This window comes from Lithobates pipiens, unplaced genomic scaffold, assembly GCF_037356315.1.
Source record: "Lithobates pipiens isolate NorthernLeopardFrog02 unplaced genomic scaffold, aLitPip1_a1.2 Scaffold_64, whole genome shotgun sequence".
NCBI lineage: Eukaryota > Metazoa > Chordata > Amphibia > Anura > Ranidae > Lithobates > Lithobates pipiens.
The window spans coordinates 1,539,259-1,550,795 of NW_027507886.1; the positions used below are offsets into that span (position 1 = coordinate 1,539,259).

The window sequence follows — 11,537 nt, forward strand, 5'->3', positions numbered from 1 at the left end:
TAGTAACCATTGTATATATAGAATGCAGGTTACTGACTATATAGCAGTGGGGGTTATTTACGAAAGGCAAATCCACTTTGCACTGCAAATGCACTTAGAAATGCAGTCTCTGTAAATCTAAGGGGTAGATCTGAAATGAGTGCAAGCTCTGCTGATTTTATCAACCAATTATGTGCAAGCTAAAATGCTGTTTTTTTTTTCCTTGCATACCCCCCTTGGATCTACAGCGGCTTTACTTCCAAGTGCACTTCCAGTGCAAAGTAGATTTTCCTTTAGTAAATAACCCCTAATGCAATCATTATGATGCTTGTTGGCAGTTGTAATGCCCTTTATTTGTAGCCCTCCTGTGGTGATGTAGTGGGTGGGGGGAGGGGCTTATGCTTTTTATATACCAGCTGTGGGTGGGGCCTGGTGGTGTTGCGGTATAGGAGCAGGATATCCCTGACCAGCAATATATAGCTATGTGCCTTAAGAAGAGAGAAAGAGCCCACTCAGGGCTGAGCTGCCAGGATGACTAGAGGAGGACACATCGGAGGAAGATGGAGGAACCCTGCTACCCCTAACCTTCCTTTATCAGGGCCTGTGGCTTGGTTCAGGATGGCCTTGAGACTTAGGTGAATTACACCCTATATGTGAGGGAGGAACACCCTATGTGTGAAACCAACTGCAGACTATGAATATGTGGGAAGGTGGATCTCAGGCCAGGAGAGTGTGACACAATATGACATGGCACAGGTTCTCCCTAAAGGCAGATACTCGACTATCCTATCTGACAAAGAGGCCCAGGGACTCAGGGACAGCATGGTGCAAACAACTGTCCAATCCTGGTCCTTTCGTGCTGACAAAGTAGATTTCTACCTGTAAATAAAACATGCTTTGCATTAGGGTCTGTAATACAGTTGATTTTTGGCACAGGCATTTTCATAAACTACCCTTTGCAAAATAATTTTAGCACTAAGTGATAAAATGCCCAAAACAGACTTTTGGACACTAGATGGCACTAAGTAGAAATGAAAAACAATCATCCAGCACATGAAATAGCCTAATAACATTTATTTTTTTGCCCCTCTTCACACAGAAAGAACATACATGCACTTTCACTGGGTAAATTTGTATACTTTTTTTATATAAATAAATATTATGGCCCTACAAAGTTGCCCTGTGTAGCTGTGACTAACCCAATACATCCACTACTCTGCCCTTAACTGACTTTTATTCTGACGTGAGAATCATGTGTAGCACCCTCTAGTGTGCTAGGGGAGGTTTTTATTTCTCTTAGGGTAGGTAAATTTCCAGGCCTGGGCATGTTTTTGTGATCTGGGTTAGGAGTGAAGTAGAGCAGTGCTGGGTAACTTACAGGTGGTGTCACCAGGACCTAGGGGGCCGTGACCAATCCCCAACTTGGATTGGCGGGGGGCAGGCCTCCTTAACCACTTCAATACAGGGCATTTATACACCTTCCTGCCCAGACCAATTTTCAGCTTTCAGCGCTGTCGCACTTTGAATGACAATTGCGCAGTCATGCTACACTGTACCCAAACTAAATTTTTATTATTTTGTTCCCACAAATAGAAATTTCTTTTGGTGGTATTTGATCGCCTCTGGGATTTTTATTTTCTGCTAAACAAATAAAAAAATACCGAAAAGTTTGAAAAAAATATGTTTTTTTTTGTTTCAGTTACAAAACTTTGTAAATAAGTAAATTTTCTCCTTCACTGTTGGGCACTGGTGGGGCTGCACTGACGAGCACTGATAAGGTGGCACTGATGGGCACCGATGAGGTGGCACCAAAGAAGTGGCACTGATGAGGTAGCATTGATGGGTTCTGATATGTGGCACTGATATGCAGCAGTGATAGGCGACACTGATGGGCACTGATAGGTGGCATTGATAGGTGCCCCATAAAGGCACTGATAGGCGGCATGGATTGGCATGGATAGGCGGCATGGATGGGTATGAATAGCTGGCACGGATAAGCATGGATAGGCGGCATGGATGGGCACTGATAGGCAGCATGGATGGGCACTGATAGGCGACACTGATGGGCACTGATAGGTGGCATTGTAGTGTAAAGTAATGTACTGATGGATGCCAATCAGTGCCAAACAATAATGCATGCCAATCAGTGAAGCCCATTGTGGACACTGATTGACATCCATTGTGGGCACTGTTTGGCATCCATTGTGGGCACTGACTGGCATCCCTGGTGGTCTAGGGTGGCATACCTGGTGCTGGGCATCCAGGGTGGTCTGGTGGCATCCCTGGTGGCCCAGTGTGGGCATCCTGGGGGGGCTGTGCTGATAATCGATCAGCACAGACCCCCCTTTCAGAGGAGTAGCCGATCGGCTCTCCTCTACTTGCGTCTGACAGTGAGGAAAAGCCAATCACTGGCTGTTCAATGTGATCAGCTGTGATTGGACATGGCTGATCATGTGGTAAAGAGTCTCCGGGGGTGTGCAGCGGCTTAATATCCTGAGGACATCATATGACGCCCAGTCAGGATATTGAAACCACTTTGCCGCCATCATTCAGCTATATGGCAGGTGGCAAGTGGTTAAATATCATGGGTCAGCCCAGCTGGCGAGGAGTTGATCGGCTGGAAGAATGGAGATGGAGTCTTAGGTTGTCAGGGCCTTTGAGGGAGCTCCCCAGTCTGTGTGGATGACCTTGGGCCTGGGCTCGGGTGCAGATGGGGCCCTCCAAGAAAATGTGGAGGTGTCCTGGACAGGATGCACAGGAGGAGCAAGAGAGGACAGTGGGAGAACACTGCCGGGCAAGTCTAGAGGAGTACTGCAGAGGCAGCCAGGAGTGCTGGTGAGTGAGCACACCGTCAAGAGGACTGGGAGGCACACCTGAGAGGACTGATGTGAAGCAGTCTGGGAGATAGGTGCAGAGCCAGTCTGGCGGATGGTGGTGTCATGGGCAGTGGAGCGAGGTAGCTGCAGCCAGGAGGGCTGGCAGTGCCTGAAGAGGTGGCACAGGGAGCAGTAGCCACAGGGACAGCTAGCACTGAGACTTTTCTATCTGCTACACCATATGGGCCTGTGGTTCCTTCCTGTACAGGGCATTTGCTTTGGGCCTGGCTGAGCCAGTGCCAGGCTTACAGTGCTAGTTAGTCTGGAGAAGGAAAGAGAGGAAGCAATGTGCAGGAGGAGTAAGGAGTGATATTCTGAAGACAGGAAGTGATGTGCAGGAGGGGAAAGGAGTGATGTATATACAGGATGTATATAAAGTCCCACTTTTGATTCCATGGGCATCTCATAAGTCCCCATCCCTATCCAAGTTCAATCTCCCTCAATAAAGCATAAAAAAACGAAGCGCAAGGACTGCTTCATGTCTCTGGATGAATGACAAGTTTGTGCCTGGCGGGGTCAGGGTGACAGACAGACCACAATACTACTAGTACACATGTAATTTTGCATCATTGCAACGTCACATGTGCTCTAAAAGTTTTCTATGTGTAGCATTTACCCCCAAAGGAGCCACTTTGGCATGGTAGATTCTTTGTTCTCCCCTCTGACACAGGCCATGGTAATGGGATGCTGCAGAGGAGCACACAGAATTTCACCGTTCCTCATCCCATTCTCCTACACCTACAGTATCCGGGTACATGTGTGATGTTGTAGTATGTACTGTGGCAGAAACGACTAATAAAGTTTATCTTTTGTCTTGCAGCACAAGATTTTCATACCATTGACCCTAATCCTAAATCGCGCAGTGCTAGCATGATCATTATTTCAACAATCCTCCCACTGCTCGTACTTGCACTACTAGCCATTTTTGTTATTGTCTTATTCTTGAGATGGTAAGTTTTGCCACTACATTTAAAATCTATACAGAATGTATTGTGGTACTTCAAAAAGCAACAGACTCTTTTAGAAGATATTGCTATCTAGCACAATATATTTGATAGATTGGGATTGAGTAGACAGGGAGATTGTTTTGTATAGATCACTAATCTCCTTACCCTGTGTAATCTTCATTATACATTTCTATACTAGGTTTGTTCATTGTCTCTAACCTACATACTCTCTTCTCTTTTATGTTTAGAGGATGACCCTGTCTTCCTGTCTGATTCTACTTTTCTAGAGCCTAGCAACATAATAAGCCTGTAAATGTTTGACCCATTGTACTTTCTCTCGCCTGTAGAATAGCAAACAGTAAAAAAAAAGTTGAAAAAATTATATTTTAGACAACAGGCAAAAGGGGATGGTTAAAGTGATTGTAAAGTATCTTATTTTTTTTTTTTTTTTTTTAATAACAAACATGTTATACTTACCTTCTATGTGCAGTGGATTTGCACAGGGCAGCCTAGATCCTTCTCTTCTCAGGTCCCTCTTAGCTGCTCCTTGCCCCTCCGCTGTCGAGTGCCCCCACAGCAAGCCCCTTGCTATGGGGGAACCCCAGCCAAGTCACAGCTCTGGTAGGCAATGGGGCTCCGGTAAGTATTCCAGTATGCTGGGGAGGCTGCTGCACACAGAAGGGTTTTTAGCTTAATGCATAGAATGCATTACGATAAAAAAAACATTCAGCCTTTACAGCTCCTTAAAGGATGGTCCTGTCCACATTATTCACAAAGACCCCTAGAAAATCACCAGCCTAAGCAGTAGCATAAAATTAATACTTAATTTGATGATAAGAGTAAACATGAAGAACTACAGCACTGTCATAAGCAGTAGACATGCAAAAGGAAAAAATGTGTTTAGTTTTGTTTCGTTTTAATTCGTTAATTAATTCATTTCGTTTAGTTATATTCGTTAAATTCCTTAAATTAGTTTTCGTATTTCACTTAGTTTTCTACCGAATTCGAAAGATCGGTCACATTCGAAAATATTTCTACCGAATTTGAAATGATTTTAACATGATTCGAAATTATTTCAACTGCATTCGAAATTATTTCAACTGCATTCGAAACTATTTCAACCGGATTCGAAAATATATTGCGACCGGACTTCAGGGCCATGTATCTCGGGGTCACTTGGTGCTAGAAACTCCAAATTTGGATATGTTATAGTGCTAGTTCTATTGTGTTTGCAAATCTGGTGTTTCTAGCTTATAAGTGATCCCGAGATATGTGGCCCCAAATTCGGGTCGTTTTTTTTGCACTGGTACAAGTATGAGAAGTTGATGTGACAGATATATATAAGTAAGTATAAGTAACTAACCATCTTCCAAAGTTTCTAATTCAAATCGAAAAGATTAGAACAGAATAGAAAAAAATAATTTAATAGAATAAAATAGAAGAATATACAACCATCTTCTGAAATTCAAATTTGAATAGAATAAATTTGAATTACGAATAGTATGAATTCAAATTTTTAAATTAATTAATTTTAAATTTGGATAGAAAAGATTATAATAAAATAGAAAATAGACTAGAAAAACAATAGAACAGAACAGAATAGAATATATTATATTTTATTCTGTTCTATTGTTTTTCTAGTCTATTCTTTTATATTCTATTAAAATCTTTTCTACTAAAATCGAAATCATTATATACTAAATTCGAATTTCGGAAGATGGTTATATATATATATATATATATATTTTCGACATTTGAATTTTGTATAGAATGAATTTGAATTTGAATAGAAAAGATTAGAATAGAGAATAGACTAGAACAATAGAACAGAATAGACTATAGATACTATCTATTTAATTTTAAATTTTTTTGCAGATTACCATTTGTTTAATAAGATCTCCTGCAGACTATTAGCATCTATTAAATTTTTTTGCATATCTCCTGCAGACTATTAGTATCTATTTAGTTTTTTTCACCAGATCTCCTGCAGACTATTAGCATAATTTTTTTTATAGCAGATCTCATGTAGACTATTAACAGCCATTTCACTTCTTTTTTTGCAGATCTCCTGCAGACTTTTAGAATCAATTTCATTTTTCTTTTTTTTGCAGATTACTATTTATTTCCATCAGATCTCCTGCAGTATATTAACATCTATTTAATTTTTTGCAGATCTCCTGCAGACTATTAGCATTTTTTTCATTTTTATTTTTATTTTTTTGCATTAGAACAGCCATTTCCTTTAGATATAGATGCTAATAGTCTGCAGGAGATCTGCAAACAATGAAATATATGTTATTATACTGCAGGAAATCTGATGGAAATAAATAGCAATCTCCAAAAAAAAATGAAATTGATTCTAACAGTCTGCAGGAGATCTGCAAAAAAAAAAAAGTGAAATGGCTGTTAATAGTCTACAGGAGATCTGCTAAAAAATAGACGCTAATGGTCTGCAGGAGATCTGGTTAGAAAACAAAATAGATACTAATAGCCTGCAGGAGATCTGCAAAAAATGTAAATAGATGCTAATAGTCTGCAGGAGATCTTATGGAAACAAATAGTAATCTGCAAAAGAAATTAAAAATGAAATAGATAGTATCTATATTCTATTCTGTTCTATTGTTTTTCTAGTCTATTCTCTATTTCCATTCTAATCTTTTCTATTCAAATTCAAATTCATTCTATATGAAATTCGAATGTTGGAAAGAAATATATATATATTATAAAACCACCATCTTCCGAAAATTCTAATTTAGAATATAATGATTTTGATTTTGATGCATCCGAATTACCGAATTGCAATGCTAACGAATTCAAACGAAGTTTGAATCGAATTCGAAGAATGACATTTTGCGACCCGACTTTGGGGCCATGTATCTCGGGGCCACTTATAGCTAGGAATACCATTGGTATGCAAACACAGTAGGACTAGCACTACAACATATCCAAATTTGGGGTTTCTAGCTCTAAGTGACCCCGAGTTATGGGGCCCCAAAGTCGGGTCGCTAAATGTCAAGCACTTTTCTGAAGCAGAGAATGACATAGGGTTATAGGGTTTTACAATCACTTTAAAAAACCAAGCAGGAGATTATGGCTCTAATTGAAATGCCCATGTGGAATCCAGTTTTATTAGTCTGTGGATGGACCCACACATTTTAGTGTTAGCCATAATTGTCAGCATTTTTATTAGCATCTATTATTTTTTTATTTTTGTGGTCAAGGTGGGAACATTGTAATATGTAAAAACAGTAACAGGTATTTACAGATGAACATCTACAATTGCTTCAAGTATACTTAGGGAACTGTAGGGAAAATATAACAGCAACAGAAGGCAGTAGAGATATTTCAAAAATACATTTATTATTTTTATACAAAATAAAGTGAAATAAATCTTTGGAAAAAAAATACAGTAAATATTTTTGTTTTCTTTTAGCTGCTGCAAACGATTTGCACCAAAGCGATGTCAACAGGGCAGTGAATAATTCAGATAACATTTTGCTGCCATCAATGTGAAAATGTCATTTTTTATGTTTAACTGTTTCTATCATATAATAGATTTTACCAAACACTGCTGTAATTATTACCTATAATCTGCATGTTATGTTTATCTATGTAAAAATTGTATATTGTTAGGTGACTGTCAATTGTATACATTATATATATATATATATATATATATATATATATATATATATATATATATATATATATATATATATATATATATAAGAAAAATTGTTTTCTTTGGATAGTCAGTTTATTGCCTTCTGTGTCTCATTAGGAAGATTTACCTTCATGCCCTGTCCTGTAGAGTCAACAGGAAGAGAAAGGATATCTTTCCAATGTGAAGGATATTTCCTCTAAGACTGTTGTCATGGGTAAAATTGTTCCAGTTGGAAGATTCCCCCTCTATTCCCATTCTGGTGGCAACTCCAAACTTTCAAATTACCTTCACTTTCTTTCCAGTGACACTGGAGATCAGGACAATTTGAGAGGATGAGTCTCCCTGGTTAGGACACAGACAGCAATAAAAACCTGACAGTGGTTCTATCACCTCTCTACTGTATCCAATTTACATTTTTTTGCCTTTTGTTAAACTTTAATGTCTAGTACACAATAAGAAATGGCATGTTTTCTATAGCAATTATAATAATAGTATTTGGCATCTGTAAAGATCCCACACAGTCCTCTCCAACTCTCATAATAGTGTGTTCTGTTTGACTCAAAATAACTATGACATGAACTAAGGGGAAAGTTCCAAAGTGGGGATACAGACAGTAAATAAGCTCCATGGGGGTTCCAGCCTTCCCTCACTTTATCCAGAACCAGAAAAATGCTGGTTTGCACTTTAGATGTCCCCTGAAAGCAATATACTGTAAGCTTTAGAACATCTTAGGTCTATAAGGTTAGAAGAAGGTCATCTGCAAGCCAAACGCACCTGTCATTGAAATCTGAGTAATCTCAGAAGCATCTCATACCAATGTCAAACCAATGCCACTGACAAAAGGCCAACTCTGGGCTCCCTGCTTCTGCTCACATTACTTTATTTCAATTATTTATTTATTTAAACTGGTCATGTGATAAGCGAGGTGCTTTCTGGATCTTCTCCTGGTGGTGGCGTGTCCTCAATGCAGAAAAGCATTGCTGGTATGATGACATTGGAGCCTCCCTCTGAATCTTCATATGTAAGTTCAAGGCAAGGCAAGGCACAGGTCCATGATGCCCTGCGCTCAAATGATGTCCTGGCAGGGAAAGAAAACAAGGTGGGCACAATGCTACAAAATATGTAAGTATTGCAGTCAGAGCCATTTTTGAACATTAACATTTGAAGAGGGACTGTTTCAAAATAACTGATGTTATGATTTTCGAAAAACAATCTAAGATTCTCATAGGAAGTGAATTGTATATAATAGTGATTAAAGTGGCTTTGGATGAGAATGAGATTGTTGATTAGTGAAATCAGTTTAGGCTCCTCTTGAGAAAGATCTGTTCTCACTGGTGGAAGGCCTTCTTGCTTCTGAGTGAATCCAAGAGTAGGAGTGCTAAATGATGAAGATAAGGAGGTTGTATTAGTAAAACTCGAGAGTGCAAAATCTGATGCAGTTCTGCATAGAAATCAGTTTCCAGGTTTGGCTGCCATGCACAGCTACACCAGATTTTGCACTCTCAAGTTTTGGTAAATCAACACCAGTACGTTTAAAGTTTTGTGATGTTTTATATACAGTGGGGATCTAAAGTTTGGGCACCCCAGGTAAAAATGTGTATTAATGTGCATAACGAAGCCAAGAAAAGATGGAAAAATCTCCAAATGGCATCAAATTACAGATTAGACATTCTTACAATATGCCAAAAAAAGTTAGATTTTATTTCCATCATTTACACTTTCAAAATTACATTAAAAAAAATGGTGTCTGCAAAAGTTTGGGCACCCTGCAGGAAATATCTTGTACTGCCCCCTTTGGCAAGTATCACAGCTTGTAAACGCTTTTTGTAGCCAGCCAAGAGTCTTTCAGTTCTTGTTTGAGGTATCTTTGCCCATTCTTCCTTACAAAAGTGTTCCAGTTCTTTGAGATTTCCTGGGCTGTCTGTCACGCATTGCTCTTTTAAGGTCTATCCATAGATTTTCAATAATGTTGAGGTCAGGAGATTGTGAAGGCCATGGCAAAACCTTCAGTTTACGCCTCTTGATGTAATCCCCCGTGGATTTTGAAGTGCGTTTAGGATCATTATCCATTTGTAGAAGCCATCCTCTCTTTAACTTCAGCTTTTTCACAGATGGCATCAAGTTACCATCCAAAATTTGCTGAAATTTTATTGAATCCTTTTTTCCTTCTACTAGTGAAATGTTCCCTGTGCTACTGGCTGTAATACAACCCCAAAGCATGATTGATCCACCCCAATGCTTAACAGTTGGACAGAGGTTCTTTTCATTAAATTCTGTGCCCTTTCTTCTCCAAACGTACCTTTGCTCATTCCGGCCAAAAAGTTCTATTTTAACCTCATCGGTCCACAGAACTTGTTTCCAAAATGCCTCAGGCTTATATATATGTTCATTTGCAAATTTTAAATGCTGATTTTTGTGGTGAGGACGTAGAAGAGGTTTTCTTCTGATGACTCTTCCATGAAGACCATATTTGTACAAGTATCTCTTTATAGTGGAATAGTGTACCACAACTCCAGTGTCTGCCAGATCTTTCTGGAGGGATCGTGCAGTCAAACGTGGGTTTTGAATTGCTTTTCTCACAATCCTGTGAGCTGTTCTGTCTGATATTTTTCTTGGTCTTCCAGATCTTGCTTTAACTTCCACTGTTCCTGATGACTGCCATTTCTTAATTACATTCCGAACAGAGGATATTGACATCTGAAAATGCTTTGCTATCTTCTTATAGCCTTCTCCAGCTTTGTGAGCGTCAACTATTTTCAGTTTCAGTTTTCTAGACAACTGCTTAGAAGAACCCATGGTGCTGATTGTTGGGGCAAGGTCAGGTGAGTCTGGCCATTTAAAACCTTTGAGATGGACATCACCTGGTCTTCCCAGACGATGATTGAGAACAATCCATGACACTGGCAGGTCTCAGCTTTGCAAAGGGGGCAGTGCATGCTATAAATTCTGCAGGGTGCCCAAACTTTTGCAGACACCATTTTTTTATGTTCTGTAATTTTGAAAGTGTAAATGATGGAAATAAAATCTAACTTTTTTTTGACATATAAGAATGTCTAATCTGTAATTTGATGCCATTTGGAGATTTTTCCATCTTTCCTTGGCTTCGTTATGCACATTAATACACATTTTTACCTGGGGTGCCCAAACTTTTGATCCCCACTGTAATATATATACAGGCATACCCCACTTTTAAGTACATAATGGGGTTTATTTACTAAACCTGGAAAGTGCAAAATCAGACTCACTTCTGCATAGAAACCAATGAGCTTCTAACCCCAGCTTGTTCAATTAAGCTTTGGTAATAAAACCTGGAAGCTCATTGGTTTCCTTGCAGAAGTGAGCCTGATTTTGCACTTTCCAGCTTTAGTAAATAAACCCCATTGTGTACTTAAAAGTGGGGTATGCCTGTATATATATATATATATATATATATATATATATATATAAAGTTTTTAGAAAATTAGATTTGCCTATTGCGTTTGACTTTGAAAATTCTTCAGCAAAAACTAGAGGGACAAAACTCAATTAAGTACGTATGTTTACAGGTTATGCTGTCTCTTACCAGTCTTATGTTAAATATGTTTCCACATTAAAGGATAAGTATGGCCAAAGCTTTTTTGGCCATACTTCTCCTGTGGATCACAGGAGTGCAGCTCGATCTGTTTTTAGCCAAGAGCGGGCTTAAGCAGTATCGATTGGATGTTGCAGCCACCTAGGTGATTATAAGGTTTTTTTTTTTTTTTTGGAAACCCCATACTTCTCTTTTAACAATATTTAAATATGAATTCCAGGGAAAAGAGGTATTGCCAAATTAACTAATACATACTGGGTTAAAATGCAACTAGTGTAAATACCTGAATTTGACTTGATTTCAGTATTTTTTTCTCCCCCTTACAATAGCATTCATATGTCAATCAGATGTCTTCCATTAAAATGTGCTACCTTAGGTAATACAACTCCCATTTATGTATTTCAACATGAGTTCAGCTTTGATCATGCCTCAGATTCAATTTAAATAAAGTAAAAAATGTGTATCACAACAGAACTATAATAAACATATACCATTATAAA

General features: G+C 38.7%; 1 protein-coding gene across 1 annotated transcript in view; it reads left to right on the plus strand.

The window, feature by feature from the left end:
- The window catches only part of LOC143958921 (uroplakin-3b-like), a 46,924-nt gene extending 39,566 nt beyond the window's left edge, over nucleotides 1-7,358 (plus strand). The window contains exons 5-6 of the mRNA XM_077467908.1: nucleotides 3,676-3,805; nucleotides 7,236-7,358. Of these exons, the coding sequence (XP_077324034.1) occupies nucleotides 3,676-3,805; nucleotides 7,236-7,284 (179 nt within the window). The 3' untranslated portion in view covers nucleotides 7,285-7,358. The remainder of the gene's footprint in view (nucleotides 1-3,675; nucleotides 3,806-7,235) is intronic.
- The last annotated feature ends 4,179 nt before the right edge of the window (nucleotides 7,359-11,537 follow it).